The sequence below is a fragment of the Urocampus carinirostris genome, chromosome 13, assembly GCF_059441175.1.
Source record: "Urocampus carinirostris isolate Australia breed hairy pipefish chromosome 13, RoL_Ucar_1.0, whole genome shotgun sequence".
Taxonomy (NCBI): domain Eukaryota; kingdom Metazoa; phylum Chordata; class Actinopteri; order Syngnathiformes; family Syngnathidae; genus Urocampus; species Urocampus carinirostris.
Genome location: NC_142361.1, coordinates 20,472,999 through 20,491,594, shown reverse-complemented (window position 1 = coordinate 20,491,594; position 18,596 = coordinate 20,472,999). Strand labels below are relative to the sequence as shown.

The following is an 18,596-nucleotide window of genomic DNA, read 5'->3' as shown; positions in this document are numbered from 1 at the left end:
TAAATAAACTCAAGTGCTTCGATCTAAATTTAAAGCCACATTAAACTTAAACCTAATGCATATTAAAATATAACTTATAATCTACATCTATAGTGAAGGTTGAAGAAGAAAGGTGACATTTTTTTATCTAAAATAATTACGTTGAACATAATATGTTGAGGGCAGCACGGCGGCACAGTGGTTAGTGTGGCACAGTTCTGAAGTCATGAAATCGAACCTCCTGTGAGTTTGCATGTTCTCCCCGTGCGCGCATTGGTTTCCTCCGGGCACTCCGGTTTCCTCCCACATTCCAAAAACATGCATGTCAGGTTAATTTCCCGGTCCAAATTGTCCTTAGGTGTGAATGAGCGAGTAAGTTGTCGGTCTCTGTGTGCCCTGCAACTGGCTGGCAACCAGTTCAGGGTGTCCCCTGCCCACTGCCCGAAGATAGCTGGGATGGGCTCCAGGACCTCTGCGACCCTACTGAGGATAAGCGGTGCAGATAATGGATGGATGGACGGATAATATGTTGTTGAACTAAAAAGTAAAATACACATGGAAGTTTGAGGTCTGCTTCCACCCTGGACCCTTGTGGTCTGTGCTGAGCGATACAAATTATTACCCTCACATGCAGCGCATTTGTCTTTTTTAATTGACAGTTTTGAATCTAATTTTTCCCAACATTGAAGTTGGCCCCGGAGGCGGCCAACATTTGGAAAGAAAGCAAGCAGGGGCCTGTCAGTAGGTCATTGCAGAAAAAAGACCACCCGATGTGAAAATCTTCTCGCCGTTTAGTCATGATGCTTGAATGTGTTGTACCGGTTCCTAATTGGCTGCATCTGAAATGTTAAAAAGAATTCTTTCTCCACCTGCAGAGATGATTTGGCTTCATTTTAAGGGAGCTGTCAGACATATACAATATATATGAGCTTTCAGGACATGAACTCTGATGACTGCAGTAACTACAAAGGCTTTACGGAGTCCACAGAGCCACATCGGTTCAGTTTTAAGGGTTTCATTTTGATTCTCGCTACAAAAAGTCTTTGCTGTAATTCTGAACATAAAACTGAAAAGTGTGGCAAATCATATTTGCAGTTACGAAGTCTATATCCAGCCCAAACTATATTTATAGTTAATCCTCACTCATTTGCAGCTGAAATGTGTCTGACAGAAATGATTTTGTTTTGTTTCTTAATGTATTTAAAAAGGCAAAAGAGGAGTACCGTGTTTTCACAACTATAAGGCGCACCTAAAAGCCTTTATTTTTTTCAAAAGCTGACCATGCGCCTTATAATACAGTGAGCCTTATGTATGGATAACTATTGTCTCGCAAGCTCTCGCAACTAAGGCAAGTAGCCGCCTACTAGATTTCCCTCGGAGACGAAGTAGTCCGCGGTGTATGCTACGATATCGGCGTTTCATTTCCTTACCAATGTGTCAATCATCATTTGAATCGGTCACTATTGGCTCAAGTTATACGGAGGTAAAGGAGGTGGGTCCTTTTTAGCATTTACAGGCTTACATAGGCTAAAGCAGGGCAAAACAAAGCATGCAATTGGCCAAAAAAGATGTGAATCACAGTTAGGTTGCACTACAGCCCGGAGAAAACATTTTTTACTCGGCTGTATTTGTAAACAAGAATTATGGGGCTAAACAGACAATAAAAGACTTGCAATATTTCACTTGACTGTTTTTGCATTAAAGAAAATAAAGGATTTTATCACGATATTCAAATTTCCTGAGACAGAACTTGACAAGCACCTGCATGGTTCCTTCCTCGCGGAAATTCACTTATATTGATGATTATAGAATGGATTAATGGCATAAATTGAAAGAATATTGTATTTTGTATAACATGGATGGTAAGCTGCGTCATGTAACCATTTCATTATCCTCACAAAACATCAAAGAATAAACCAGATGTAAAAAAAAAACCTTATTTACCACCATTATTGATATAGGAGGTTTATGCTTCTGCTGAATTTGTACCTATTTAACAATAAATGAGTATTTAAATAAAAGAAACATCCAGAATATACTGACACACTTGCACAAAAGGCCTCATTTGTATTATAATAGAGGCGATTACATGCTCACAAAGCAAGCACACAAGGAAATCAGTGATTTGCAATAAAACAGCAAGGTTTCCAAGAGAGAAAAACAACCTTGAAAAATCTGCAAAAAATACAGTTCAATCCAGAATGAATGAAGCTTGTCCGACAGTCGGTTTTCCTCATTGTCCACCAATGCTGTGGATTTGTTCTCCTTGCGTGTCCTCAATTCCTACCGCTCTTTTTGTGTCTCTTTCAAAGAAACGAGGACAAGATTTTCAATGAAAAACTCTTCTTAATTTATTGTTAGGATCAAGGCACATTTATGTATTTCAGGTTTGGGACAACGGTGCTCGGAGGTAGTAAACGGATCAACCTTGAATGTTGTAAGATTAGTTGGTGCCTTTTTTCCCCATTTATTTTTTGTCGCTCTCTGTAGAATTGCTGTTTCCCCAAAAGAAGTCAGGTCTCAATACAAATAATGTTATATTTTAAAGATTTAGAGATATTAAAAAATGAATTATCTGTTGTATTGTCTTCCAAACATAAATAGAAAGAACACACTCATAAAGCATGAAAAACAGACGCTGCCCTACTTACGATCGAGATAGTTGGTAAGGTGAATTTGTTCGTAAGTTTCACCAGTGCTATATTTTGTATGTTTAAGGTTTGTATAAGTATGTTTAAGGCTTGTATAAGTAACCTGTATTGTTTTGTACTAATTAATAAACATTTCATAAGATATTATGCTCTATAAAGATAAATAAAGTTAAGTTTATTTTACTTTTAGAAGATGGGCTTCAAGTGTTGGGTGACTTCCTCCTCCGTGGTAAAGAGTGGCCGAAAAAAAAAAACGATCCAACCCTTTTCTCAACAGCATCAAGCTTTCTTATTCCACTTTCATTTCAAAAGAAAGGGCTCGCCTCTTCTTTACACTTTACATCAACCATATTGAATAGATGCACGATGTATTAAACAATAAAAATGTCAAAGTTCTTAGAGTGCTAGAGATACAGTGCAGTGTGTTTAAACACAAAGTAGGAAGAGGAAGCCGGATTTGGGGTGCATGCTGGGTGACCTCTCACAGCACCACACGCCGGTAGGCGGAAAGAATGTTTACACACGAACTAGGAAGAGGAAGCAGATTTCTTCTTCAGGGTGGATGCTGGCAGAAAGAAGCACAACAGTAATGTCCTGTACTCGGAAAAAAGTGCGCACAATACAAAATCTAACTTACAGCAATGACCGGATATTTTTCAACATCCTGAAAAAAATATTCGTATCTACCGTTTTTCGTAAGTCGAATGGTCGTAAGAAAGGGAACTTATGTACACTTGTGAGTAAACTGTTTATCTAAACAAATCATGTTGAACATATGGTGCACGGGGAAATCCGGCCTGTTAGTGTAGAGCTCATTTCTATCAAAAGGTATCTTTTAAAAAAAAAAAAAGATAACGCTTCTTCTCACTGCTAGATGGCAGTGAAAGTGTAAATAAGGTGACGTCGAATCTGGTTTCATGTTGAATACAATACTTTTTATATTTTTATATAAATATATATATATATATATATATATATATATATATATATATATATATATGTATATATATATATATATATATATATATATATATATATATATATATATATATATATATATATATATATATATATATATATATATATATATACAGGGAGTGCAGAATTATTAGGCAAATGAGTATTTTGACCACATCATCCTCTTTATGCATGTTGTCTTACTCCAAGCTGTATAGGCTCGAAAGCCTACTACCAATTAAGCATATCAGGTGATGTGCATCTCTGTAATGAGAAGGGGTGTGGTCTAATGACATCAACACCCTATATCAGGTGTGCATAATTATTAGGCAACTTCCTTTCCTTTGGCAAAATGGGTCAGAAGAGGGACTTGACAGGCTCTGAAAAGTCAAAAATAATGAGATATCTTGCAGAGGGATGCAGCACTCTTAAAATTGCCAAGCTTCTGAAGCGTGATCATCAAACAATCAAGCGTTACATTCAAAATAGTCAACAGGGTCGCAAGAAGCGTGTAGAAAAACCAAGGCGCAAAATAACTGCCCGTGAACTGAGAAAAGTCAAGCGTACAGCTGCCAAGATGCCACTTGCCACCAGTTTTGCCATATTTCAGAGCTGCAACATCACTGGAGTGCCCAAAAGCACAAGGTGTGCAATACTCAGAGACATGGCCAAGGTAAGAAAGGCTGAAAAACGACCACCACTGAACAAGACACACAAGCTGAAACGTCAAGACTGGGCCAAGAAAAATCTCAAGACGGATTTTTCTAAGGTTTTATGGACTGATGAAATGAGAGTGAGTCTTGATGGGCCAGATGGATGGGCCCGTGGCTGGATCGGTAAAGGGCAGAGAGCTCCAGTCTGCCTCAGACGCCAGCAAGGTGGAGGTGGAGTACTGGTATGGGCTGGTATCATCAAAGATGAGCTTGTGGGGCCTTTTCGGGTTGAGGATGGACTCAAGCTCAACTCCCAGTCCTACTGCCAGTTTCTGGAAGACACCTTCTTCAAGCAGTGGTACAGGAAGAAGTCCGCATCCTTCAAGAAAAACATGATTTTCATGCAGGACAACGCTCCATCACACGCATCCAAGTACTCCACAGCGTGGCTGGCAAGAAAGGGTCTAAAAGAAGAAAAACTAATGACATGGCCTCCTTGTTCACCTGATCTGAACCCCATAGAGAACCTGTGGTCCCTCATCAAATGTGAGATTTACAAGGAGGGAAAACAGTACACCTCTCTGAACAGTGTCTGGGAGGCTGTGGTTGCTGCTGCACGCAATGTTGATCGTGAACAGATCAAAGCACTGACAGAATCCATGGATGGCAGGCTTTTGAGTGTCCTTGCAAAGAAAGGTGGCTATATTGGTCACTGATTTGTTTTTGTTTTGTTTTTGAATGTCAGAAATGTATATTTGTGAATGTTGAGCTGTTATATTGGTTTCCCTGATGAAAATAAATAATTGAAATGGGTATACATTTGTTTTTTGTTAAGTTGCCTAATAATTATGCACAGTAATAGTCACCTGCACACACAGATATCCTCCTAAAATAGCTAAAACTAAAAAAGCAAAATTTTGCACTCCCTGTATATATATATATATATATATATATATATATATATATATATATATATATATATATATATATATATATATATATATATATATATATATATATATATATATATATATATATGAGGCTCTTTGAACTTAATTGAGCATTGTTAACACATACTTAATAGAGAACGTATTTAATTTTAAACATCTTAAGGACACCTCGAACACCTGACTATTAACTATTTCTCCAAATCATTATGAAGCAGTCACATCATACGGAAACACTTTATCCGTCCATAAATCTTTGCCTGTCTTTAACATTACAAATTCCTGTTTCTTGTCCTGTGTGCTATTCTTGTGGTTGCTGGGGATTTTCTTTGGGTGCCATGTAGGTGACTTGATCAATGAAATTAGAAATTGTTGATATATCAAAATATAAACAAAATTTTAAACTTTATAAACCTTTAAGTTGTTCCCCATTCACTGCAAGGTCAAGTGAAAAATATTGTTTTCTGCACAGACGACCTGTCCAATTGCAGTCTTTGCAATAAGCAATTCATGCTTTATTGTCTCGTGATTATCTCACAAAGTCACCGAATGGTTTCCCGTAACTGCACTCCCTGATTTCCAGTTTTAAATGTCTAAACATAAGTTGTTCCTCAGCGACGGCCGCGACCAGTCAGCAGCAGCAAGTCAAAAGTCCCTTGTGGATTTATTTACTATTAGAGGTCGTCGCATTGTTAAACTGTGCTTTGTAATTGATATGGGCTAACGTCAGCTGCACCCTAGAGCCTCCTTCGGCTCGGGGCGATTGCTTGGGCCTTTTGGGGCACCTCATAGTGTAATTATCCAGTTAGCAAGGTAGCTATTTTACTGATACACTAACAACACTGTATAAGTGCAGTTTTATACCTGGCTCATCGTAATGGGTTGCGCCATTAGCGCCACCAGCACAAATTGTGTGGCATATTTTTGATATTTTTTAATAATAGTGGAAATATTTCGTTCTTGAGTACTTAAGTTCTCCAATCTGATTTTTTTCCTCATATACCTACAAAAAAACTAGTATTAAAAATAAACACCAATTCATGGATGCGGACACAGTCTATTCTAAAAACTATGGGTTTTTTTTGGGTGTGTGAAAATTATGTATTGAGTATTCTAAAAAAAAAAAAGTAAAAAAATCATGTCCAAAAAAAGTGGCAATCATGTCCAACGATAATGGTACATAGTGGTCCGGCCACCTTCTGGACATAAACCCAGTCACAGGGTATGCAAGACATTCCGATGTTTTTTAGAACAGAGCGGGGCTTTAAAGTCTGCGCCATGTTTTTAGATGGTCACACCTAGTTGTGATTTTCAATATCCTGTTACTAACTCTTTCAGTCAGCCTGCAGGATGTCAGCTCGTTTACACATTTACTTCCCTCTAGTGGCCGAATGGAACATTTGCACTTATTTAAAAAAATCATGACTTTTGATAAAATTGACCTAGAGACTCACTTCTTTTTTTGACATATTCAGGAATGTATGGCGGGCCATATGAAATCATCCATGCCTGTCGTAATGGGTAGTGTGAAATGCCAACAGAAGCTTCGTCTTCACTTGGGCCTACTTCTTGTCGAAATTACCACAAACCCGATGGACCTAAATTCACCACAGCAACTTAGATGCTTTCAACCAAAGGATATTCTTTTGTTTGATAGTCTTTTGTTCCCATTGGAGTTCAATTGTTTTGTTCTGTGATTATTTTTCATAGCAACACTGCTCCTTTTTGGTGAGTCCCTCATGTGCTCATTAAACTTCATAATTTTTTAATAATCATTTTCAAAATTGCTGCTGAATTTAAACGTTTTATAATATTATATAATATTATTTGGATAGTTAGTATGTAAGGTATCGCTGTGCTGAGCGTCTGCAGATGCAGAGTGAGGCATGCAATTCTTTTGACTCTTGGTAGAGGGTGATAGTCAGACCAAGGCTTCTGATTTGGCACACACCTCAGCCCCAAACAATTGAATTAGCAGCCTATCAGCAAGTCAAGTTACCCAGTAATTATTTTTCACATTGCAGAGACTTTTTTGTCATAATGGAGTATTACCTATGCAGACGCCGCCCTACTTACAAACGAGATCAGTTCCGGACATTCCTTCGTAAGTTGAATTTGTCCGTGAGTTGCTTCAGTGCTATATTTTTTATGTTTAAGGTTTATATAAGTATGTTTAAGGCTTGTATACGTAACCTGTATTGTTTTGTACTAAAAAATAAACATTTCATAAAATATTATGCTTAAAAGATAAATATAGTTTAGTTTAGATGAGCTTTACCTGGCGACCTCCTCCTCCGTGGTAAAAAGTGGCAGAAAAAAAGCGATCCAACCATTTTTTCAACAGCATCAAGCTTCCATACTCCACTTTCATTTCAAAGGAAACGGCTTGCCTCTTTTTTACACTTTACGCCAACCGTATTGAATGGATGCACGAGATATTAAACAACAAAAATGTCAAAGTTCTTAGCGCGCTGGAGATACAGTATAGAATGTTTACACACGGACTAGGAAGAGGAAGCACATTTCTTCTTCGGGGTGGATGCTAGCAGAAAGAAGCACTACAGTAATGTCCTGCACTCGGAAAAAGGTGCACGCAATACAAAGTCTAACTCACAGCAATGTTCGGATATTTTTCGACCTCCCGAAAAAAATGTTCGTATCTACCATTTTCCGTAAGTTGAATGCTCGTAAGTAGGGCAGATACTGTTTACTGTATTGATGCTTTTATTCAAAAGGAGTAGCACTTCATTTGTAAATACAATATAATAATTTTTTTCCGTGTGCTATAGTTTATAAATTACTTCCCTGCTCTGCCTATCAAATGATGTGTAATATGTCGGTTGATTTATTTGTAAATCAGACTGTGCCTCAACAGAAACATACCTCAAAGCACGTAACTGGTGTTGAGCATACAGGACACGCGATATACCAGCCACTTTTATGTTGCATTAAAATACATTTTGATGGTTGTATTTATAATTTTTTCTTCCGAGTCATCACTTGTTTCACATCCGAGTGGAATAACAAGCAAGACCTAAAATAGGAGAGCGAAATTGAATGCTCGAATTAATTATTTGCTCACTCGCGTTAGGTCGTTTGTGCTCATTTTACAAGGCACCTGAAAGCTCTGCTGTCAGCAATCGGCTCTTCAGGAGTGCAAGGTGGCACACCGTGTCCATGCGACAACTTGTAACAGATGTTCAAGTGGTTGGAAGTGAGCTTCCTTCACTAATGGTCTTGTCTCTCCTTTCTCATCGCTGTGTTACCTTTCACTTTCACTCCAGTCACAAGCTACAATTGCGAACATAGCAAATCGGCTCGAATACCGTTGGCTACTGTTAGCTTTTTTCACTAAGTCAAACACAAATGTGGCCCGCAAAATTTTTTCCTGTGGCCCGCGAGAAAAGCAAAAGAAAATAATGAGCCCCAATGACCTGCAGTTTTGAATATGTCCACCGGATGTTGCGAGCAGCGTGGAGCTGAGTCGAACAGTTCTGAGGTCATGGGATCAAATCCAGCTACCAGCCTTCCTGTGCAGAGTTTACATGTTCTCCCTGTGCTTGTGTGGGTTTCTTACGGGCATTCCGGTTTCCTCCCAGATTCAAAATATGCACATTTCTGACTATTCCATTATCTGCACCGCTTAGCTAATTTGGTACTGGTTTTTGTTTGCATTAGGCTACAGTCCCATCTACACATCCATCCATCCATCCATTATCTGCACCGCTTATTCTCAGTAGGGTCGCGGAGGTGCTGGAGCCCATGCCAGCCATCATCGGGCAGTGGGCAGGGGACACCCCAAACTGGTTGCCAGCCGGTCGCAGGGCACACAGGGACAGACAACTCGCTCGCTCAGTCACACCTAGGGACAATTTGGACCGGCCAATTCACCTGACATGCATGTTTTCAGAATGTGGGATGAAACTGGAGTGCCCAGAGGAAACCCACGCAAGCACAGGGAGAAGATGCAAACTCCACACAGGAAGGTTCAATCTCATGACCTCAGAACTGTGCCACGCGCGCGCTAACCACTGCGCCGCCGTACTGCGCCGCCGTACTGCCCTCAAATATGCATATCAGGTTAATTGGCCGGTCCAAATTGTCCCTAAGTGTGAATGAGCAAGTGAGTTGTCTGTCTCTGCATGCCTTGTGACTGACCGGCAACCAGTTCCGGGTGTCATCTGCCTAATGCCCAAAGATGGCTGGGATGGGCTCCAGCAACCTCGCGACCCTATTGAGGATAAGCGGTGCAGATAATGGATGGATGGATGGATGGATGGATGTGTAAATGGGACTGTATTGTCTAAGGTGCCACTCGCAAGGCACCCATTGTAGCTGTATTTGCTGACTATCATTAATAAACCAGAGAACATTGAGGAAACTCATATTATATTATTATATTATTTTACTTTAAATGAAAGTCACCTACGTGATGTTTGAGGCAATACGAAAAATCCAAATTATAAAAAGAAAATGGCACTTGGGTCACCTGGGTGTCCCTGCAGAAAATTAAATAAGCTTTATCTCCTTCTATAAAAGATATTATTCATTTTTTTGATTTTTTGTTTTCTGCATGTATGAGAGGTAAAAAGACCGTCTCACCACAATTCTATCCGAAGGTGGCATTACCGAATGTTGGTAAGGCCATTTTCACATGAGTCAACTGTAAACAGTAACTCCACATTATCGCACTAAATTTAGTTTTAATTAATCGTTCGCTTTATCATCCATAATACAGTTTTCGCATGAGGGTAACTATATGAAATCCAAAAGCGAAGTTCCCATACTCAGGTAAACATTTTCTTTGCGAAAATCAAAAATAGAAGCGGAAATACTTTTAAATAACTAAATCAATCCTTCAAATTAGTGTTTGTATGCTTTTTGTCACTTTCCAGTCATTAAGAGTTTCTCAGTGTTCAAAATCTTGAGGAAAATAAAAAGGTTAATATCATTTCTTACATTCCTGTACCATAATTCAACTTTGAGCCTCCAAAAAGACCGCCAGCCCCCAGCTAAGGCATACTTTTTATGCCGTTATTTATTAGTCTGGCCGCAGTGAGAATATTTTTCTACCAAATTGGACACCCCAAGCACTAAATGCTTCAGAATCTATGGCGACTTTGCCACCACACTTTTAAATCTGATTGATTTTTTTTTAGCACAGATTGCTCTAAAATCTGCTGTTTAACTCACCAGAAATATTCCTTCACTTTAAACACAAGTCAGAATCAATTAACACTGCTCGAAAAGGTTCAAAGGGAATTAGTCTAAATTCGCAACTCAGAATCATTATATCATTGTATGATATTGTTTATATCAATACAACTGCAGTGTTTGCAAAGAAAGGAGAGGAAATAAATGGAAATAGGCCACCGAGCGCAGCAAAGCGTCATTGCGGGCATTTGAATTTCAAAGTGCCAGTGTAAATCAAGTTTTGCGAGAGGCAAAAATAAAAAATATCGGGCACGGCTTTTTATAATTTGTGCTGTGTTTGCGGTTTACTCTAGGGTCTCACTTCTTCAGAGGTGTTGCGGATTAATGTACTGTGCATAAAGGTTACGTTCAAATGATGGGTGATTTCAAGGGATTACAATACAAAGGGTGGATTTTCATTCTCCAATATGTACAATGAAAAAAAGTTTTTCAGAAATGTTGATAGAATAACGTTATTTGTGAAATCAATTACTCTTATTTGCCCTTGATTGACTTTAAAATTGGCAGTCTAGACCAAGAGTCAGAAACATTTTTGACTCAAACAGCAATAAAAGAAAGTTTTATGATTTTTTTAGGGGGGAAGAGCCAAACCATATATTTTGAAATATAGTTCAACAAAACCACTAAACCTGTTATCCAGACAAAACTAATTCTTGCAACACATTTCAGTTCACTGTGTGACATTTGATGATTTGATAAAATCTCTGAAATAATAATAATGCCATAGCCTGTGTTCCATATAAATATTCCACTAATAATGTCTCTCTCCCGCGGTTACTTAACTATGTTAAGGTTAATGGTTTGAAGGTGCGAGCAAAGTCATATTTTACAAATGTCACAGAATTCTGAAAATGGGGATCCTGACGTATTTACCTTCGGCGCACACAGCACAAGGCAAGAGACAAGAAGGAGTGCTTGCGCTCTTTGCATACCTCCACCCATCCCTACCACACACCCAATCAAATTACTCTAGGTGCTTTGCTAGGGCTCCTCGGTATTTAAAAATAGTTATGTGGCTTTTCGTCACAAAGTGTCTCAATAATGAGCATAGTTTGTTTAATGAGCTTCAATATAAAGTATTCCTTAGCGATGTACAGCTAAAACCAGGTAGGTGTGCCTGACTAGACAGTATTGGTTCGGCTTGGCCTGCCCCACAATAGGTATCAATCACATAAATTTGGAACTATGTCGAGAAATTTACATGGAATCAATTCTGTTCTTTGATAAACAGAGCCATATACGGCTTGCAAGCCATAGGTCCCCGACCCCGTTTACTCGAGGGCCTCCTCCAGTCTAAAAATGGCATTTTGTTTTTCTAGGATATAAGTGGATACATGTTTTCTACCTCATTTTATCTTTTGGGCATTCATATTGAGAATGCTGTTGAAGGAAGATGACATCACTAACACTCAAACTGCTTGAGAAAGATTGTTCGCCCAAATTGTCGACTGCCAAAGCCAGAGTGTTTTTGATAGTCGAAACGGCCAACCTTAAGAAATTGTGGATTTTGCTAATATGATTCAAATATATTAATTATTTTGAAGAATTCCCATTACTGTTTGAGAATAGTCTGTCTTCCTCCACATGTTCATTTAATAACAGGTTGTGACATGACGGGTATAACAAGTGCCGGAGTTGAGTGGTTCTATTGAGGTTTTTCTTACAATAAAACAGATAGAAACAAATAAATAGGGCTTGTGAGGACAGGACAAGGTTTGTGATGGTTTCTCAAGTGCGCTATGAAAATGGCAGACAATTATTTAAATACCAAAGGGGCGCAACATGGTGGGCTTTAAAAAAAATCCTTTATTCGTACTGAATCCTGCAGGTGGTTAGATAAAACTTAAGGCAGGACTCAAAGCCTCTCTCCCACAGTAAGTCAGAACACCATTTAGAACAATGTTGATTTCGTATGACGACTAGAGGAATGGACACAATTAGACGTCCATTGAATAAAATATGAAGTAGAATCTACGTTCAAATATATGGATCATAAAGTGCATGAATTACTAAATGATTAACTTGATAGAAATATTCATCTAATTATTATAGGGCTGCCACTGACGAGAATTTTAATTGTCTTTTACGCACAGATAATTGAAAAAACTAGCTGAATCATCAAATAATTATATTATTTTTGTTTAAATTTTGCAGTTTAATTAATTATGTGGCAAATGATAATTAACAAAGGAAATATGGGTAAAATGAAAAGTACATATTTTTTGAAAATACTACGTATTTGTAAAAACATAAAATATAAAACTAAAACCAATTAGGCACAGTGCTCGGTCAGTAGAGACATAAACCCATAAATAAATCTCTGTCCATTTGTTGGGATTGGGAAATAAATAATGTTTTTTTTTTTTTATCCCTGTAAACCAAAAACAAGCTCATTAGTAACAGTAGAACAGTGAATAAATGAAATATTGTGTGCATTTTGTGAAGTTCATTCAGTGGTCAACTGCAAAGTCTGTAAGAAAAGAAACTCAACGATTGTTAACAGTTTGAAACAACTGACGTTTGTTCATCGGACTGCAAGCATTCAGTTACAATTACATTTGTCAGGCACAGTCTGGCATGACTAAAGTTGTCTTTTATATTGGCTTATATGAAAATTGAGGAGGCGAGCCATACACCCTTTCTGGCTGACTGTTCTCTTTAAATGTTCGTGCATCACCGAGGAACTGCCATGATACGCAAGGTCTGTTGATGTCGACGCTATCATTTTTGTCGGTTACTGCTCGAGACAAATATACTATTGCGCCTGAGCAAAGATTATATTAATGTACAGATGCTTCACTGTAAAAACATGTCTGGCTACAATAGTCAACAATGGAATTCATTGTCGATTATTTCTATTATCGTTTTGAGTTGACAAGATCGACCTCTCGTCGCAGCGGTAGATTGTTAGAAGAATGAACAGGATATTGCTGGAAAACTCAAAAAATTATGATTATAGAATAGAATATACCTTTATTGTCATCTATGACGTAACATGTTTCAATATTATGTTTCCACATTCTTTGCTCCTTTAACCGGATACTTTGAATGTTTAAATCAAATGTCTCCTTTTTGCCACCACCAAGAGTGATTGATGCAGGGAACTGTTACAGTATCAAGCCGTATTGATTTCCCAACACCGAGCCATGAATGCTCCCCATCTTGACAATCCGATTTACTGATCCTTTGCTCGCCGGGGTGTTTGCTCGACGTGACGGAACAAAGCCGCGTGAACGTGTCGCACCGTAACAAATCCCACACCTGAGATAAAAAGTGTCAACATACTGAGCGTATAACCCCAGTTTAATTTTCTCTTTCCAGATGGACTGGCTCACACCTGAGATGTGAAGTGTGTTATGTGAGCCAAGGTGTTTTCCCACCTCGCTGGTGGTGGGGAAAGATGCTGCACTCCGTTGCCATGACAGCAGAGCTTCTCTTCCTTCTCTGGTTCCTGATGAGCGGCGTGGAGAGTAATCCTATTACGACCTTACCGGTGAGCCGCGAGCGGCTGGAAGGAGTCTTGACCCAGGTGCGGGAGGACAATGCGGTCCCTAAGCAGCAGCCACCCGAGGACAACGATACTTTGGGCCTAAACAGGACTGGCACGAGTCGCTCAAGGTCCAATTTACGATCCAAAGGTGGGAAATCACAAGATTTGTCAAGCGAGCAAGATAACTTCAACCAAATAGACGTGGAGCCTACCAGCGACGTGACCATGTCTTTGGAAGCAATTGACGAGTATGCCTACCCTGACTACAGGGGTAAAGGCTGCATGGACGAGAGCGGTTTTGTATTCTCCATTGGTGAGCAATTCACCCCGGGCCCGTCCACGTGCCCTTGCCTCTGTACAGATGAAGGTCCTCTCTGCAGCAAGCCAGATTGTCCAAGGGTCCACCCTCGATGCATCAAAGTGGACACGAGTCAATGCTGCCCGCAGTGCAAAGGGAAAAAGAATTACTGCGAGTTCCGGGGAAAGACCTACGCTTCATTAGAGGAGTTTAAGGTAAGTTACTGAATTTCGCCCACAAATTTGTCCGACGGTCTGTGAGCACATCAAAACGCTGACAGAACCACCTTTGACGTTCAAATAGGTCCGTGGCATGGGCTACATAAAAAAAGACTTGCCCCAAAGCAAGCAAGCGGGGAAGGAAGCATGAAGGCAGATTTATAATGGCAAAGGTCAGCACTTGTCTTTTTGTTCTAGCTTCTGTAGGCTCAATTTGGACATGCGGCTTCAGCAAAGCCACTTTTATAATGCTAATCTAATCTTGCAGAAGAGCAAACTGGAATTATGTCTCAATCATTTAAAAAAGAGGAGATTGTGTTTTTGTTGACATATTTTAAACTTATGTGGGGTGTGCAAGGTACGGCCCAGGGAACATTTGTGGCTCTTTTATGCACACACTAAAAATACGTTTGGGAAATGATATACTTATTTCCCCTACATGTAATATTTAACCATGCATTTTTAAAAACACTGGTAGGTTATAGGTTTTTGATGCGTTTTGTTTTTGTTTTTTGCTGTAACATGAGCCTTACCTAGCCAAGAAGAAATCCGGAGTTTCGAGAGCAATATCCATTCATGCCCCGCTCCTGCGGAATGTTCTGCCCTCTGCCCATTTAGGCCTAAAACACACTTCTATACTATAGCTTATGGATGACCCAGATTTCATGTTGACGATGTCAGTTTATTGTTTGTTGATGCCCTTGCAATATCTTTTGCAGCCTGGCCATTATGAAAGTGTGATTACCTCATGCTGAGGTTTTTTTTTTTTTTCTTGCCCTCATGTTGGTTTTAGATCAGGGGACGGTGTAATAATAACCTGTGCAGCGATTTGAAAGTTTTTGTGATTAAGGCATATACAAATAAACAGGACTTGACTTCTTGAATTGACAGTTTTTCATATATATAAATATATATATATATATATATATATATATATATATATATATATATATATATATATATATATATATATATATATATATATATATATATATATATATATTTATATATCTGTTTTGTGTCCTTATTAAAAGTTATCTCTATGCTATTGTATCTCCATTTATTTGTTTAAAAATACACTGTTCAGTTCGTCCAAGGTGTATATGCAAGCAAATCAGGCAAATCAGCATAATACATCTAACAAATTGTATTAAAAATAAACGTATTAAAAGTAAAGATTTTAAGGGGGAAGTCGCCAAGATTTTATTTAGATAATGCAGCGCTATAAAAAACCCGATATTTTCAACAACAAAAAAAATGATTTATGCACAAATCAGTTTCACAACATGATCCAGTTAAAATTAAAAAAAATCACTTTGATGTACAGTATATAACTGCCTGCTAATAACAGTGAATAATTTCACTACTTGTACGTTCAAAGTTTCTCATTAAAAGATTTTAAAATAAATTTATAGAAAGTCTCTAAAATTCCTCTTTTAAAACAAGGCCAAAAACATGGATTTGAGTGCTCTAGGTTTATTTGAAATAAAAATAAATATCTGTCCACGAATAAATAAAGTAATAAATCAAAGCGGATTTATTATCCTTTATTTTTTTCCGCGTTTCCAAAAGAGGAAAGCGTTTCCAACTGTCTGTTAAAATCGCTTTCATGTATAATAATTCCCTGCCAGAAAAAAAGGAAAAAGCGATAGGAAAGAAAAAAAAAACTTGGCCTTTGTGCAGCGCCGTGGGATTTGCAACAGGCGGGTTATTATGCGTGATTGCTAACTTCTTTGGGAAGTGCTGCCTCGTTCCATTTTTCAGCGTGAAGTGGAATGCGGAGGTGCAAGCCTCTGCAATCAGCGGCAACACAGTCAGAATTAACCTTAGCGCTTTTGATACGACCAAAGGTACGCTTGCTGCTATGCACATGGGACTGACAAGCAAGCCTTTCACAGGGGATAAAGCGCTGAATGCCATTCATTCACTTCACATTCAGCTGAATTTGTTTCTCTCGTGCGAGGCGCTTGGTATCTGTTAAAAAGCGCAGACATTTTGATCTCCGTGGAATTAAATTTAGTCCAGAGTAATCCCCTAGAAAATGCTGGTGATTTTTTTCCCCGTTTCTCTTGATTTTAAGTGTCCCGCTTATTAGATTATGAGAGATCTTCTTTGCTTTACTTGACCTAAGTCAAATTTAGACATTGCTGATATATTGTCTATGCTTACTACTGCGATATGTACTTTCTGACAGCAACCTCAGATGAAATTTAAAGAATTTGAGAGAAATGTATTTCAATCACTACAAATTGTATCCTTATAGTTGTATACATAGATTACTTTTCATAGTTTAATTTTTACTTTTAAATTCATTTGAAGGGGACTAAAGAACCTAAATTAATAATAATTTCATAGAAATGTTTGCATCAAAATGGCCCCCCGTAACCTCCTGGTTGGGCCCGGGCAAACCTAGAGCCACGGTGCTTTGAGCGCCCGTGGTTCTCCCCCTACCTGTCACCTGAATGAGGACAACCGCCAGTAAAGACAAGAGACTGGGCTTGCTTCAGGTCCTGTGAGGCCATTTGCTCTCACACAACCCTCCCTTCCCCCCAAGTGGCCTCCTTTGTTGTCAGACATATGCAAGAAAAGAAAACCTGTCTTTGGTACAGGGGCAAATAATCGTTCATGTCCGTCACACTCAATTCTTGTATATTTGAATTACTTGATTATCTTAAAACCGGGTTTATTGATCAGTACTGTAAACCTATTACAGAATCCCCCTTGCCAAAACGTTATTTCTGTGTCTATACTATTTTCCTTTTGGACTGATCAATTATTGTCCATAGTAATTAACTGCACAATCAATCATTTAAATCTAAGAATAAAATAGGTTTAGAGTATTGCTTACTTTACGATAAATGCTTGACACAATATGAGGCTATTTCAGATTAATTCGGGTGGAAACTGTGAGCACTACCTGCTGGCCAAATCGGTAACCACCGAATTAGATCCGGAACTAAATAAATCTGATTTAAAGCCATTTTCTCTACACCCAGTAAATTAAAAAACAAGATTTCAAATTGACTAAATTACCTCACACTCTGTTACAGTATTGTAATTTATTTTCATCTTTCACTATAACCTTAATCCATATTAGTAGGTGCCAGGAGAATAGCCCTTTTTTCTTTTTACACACTAATGATCTGCTCATGATGTACCACAGTATAGTTAATAACTTATTCAGTTTGATAAAGCGGTTTAAGATTACACTGCACATAACAATGATAAATTAATTAAATAGTTAAGGCAGTATATTATTAGAAAAAAACAAGATAAAAATTAAGTTATAGTTAAATTCTCAAAAGAGGTTAAAACTGAGTGCAATTTCAAATTACATCTAAGTTATTTAACCAAAATGAATTACCTGTATTACCTCCTGAGCTATGGTGACCACAAAAAATGATCTAAAATTACTGGCAATTTAATCAGCATGATCATTTACGATTGAAAAGAAACCACAATACAGTATAAAACTGGTGCCAGGAGTTAATTTTTAAACATGTGCTACAAGATTTTCTCTGAAAGAACATACGCCTTGGCTCGAAAAAGGTTCAGAATCACTCTTGCAATAAGTTGTAATTTACCTCGTTTGAATTTTGTATACCATGTTGCAAATGACAGACTGCCCATTGATGTATGTTCACGCTATTGAAAGAAGGAAAGGCATCGCCTGTACTTAATATGCCTCATATTATTTAAGAAAAAATGAATGAATGAATGTATGAAAACAATGTGTGTAACATGTCCGAAAAGGAATAGGAAGAAGCATATGCTTATTTGATCCTACCCCACTTCCTTGATAATTGTGTATTATCGATAAATATCCTATTTATTTACATATAACAAACACCTCAAGAATATCCATATTTACATACGTTTTGTGGATGCACAGTCACTCCCTCATCTTCATCATTATTAAAACCAGCACCATTTTTACCGTCACCATCACTATCATTGCTGTCTCCATTCATTCTCAGCATACTTTATAATAAGAGTATCTATTATAATAACAATAATTATCATGGGGGTTCGTGGTGACAACTAACTGCCATGTGGTGTGTGTTTTCGGTCATACGAGTATCTTTGGACCTGATGCCTTAGGGGGTCCGCGCCCCCGGCAGCAGGACCACCATTCTTGAGTGTCCTGCTCTTTGCATTCAAAAGACAAGGTACGGGAGCTTAAGCTCCA

The 18,596-nt window shown here is 38.3% G+C and overlaps 1 protein-coding gene across 1 annotated transcript in view; it reads left to right on the top strand.

Annotated features, from left to right (window-relative positions):
- vwc2 (von Willebrand factor C domain containing 2) overlaps positions 1–18,596 on the top strand; it is a 66,369-nt gene that overhangs the window by 9,544 nt on the left and 38,229 nt on the right. Inside the window, exon 2 of the mRNA XM_088351734.1 lies at positions 13,723–14,404. Within this exon, the coding sequence (XP_088207860.1) occupies positions 13,802–14,404 (603 nt within the window). The 5' untranslated portion in view covers positions 13,723–13,801. The remainder of the gene's footprint in view (positions 1–13,722; positions 14,405–18,596) is intronic.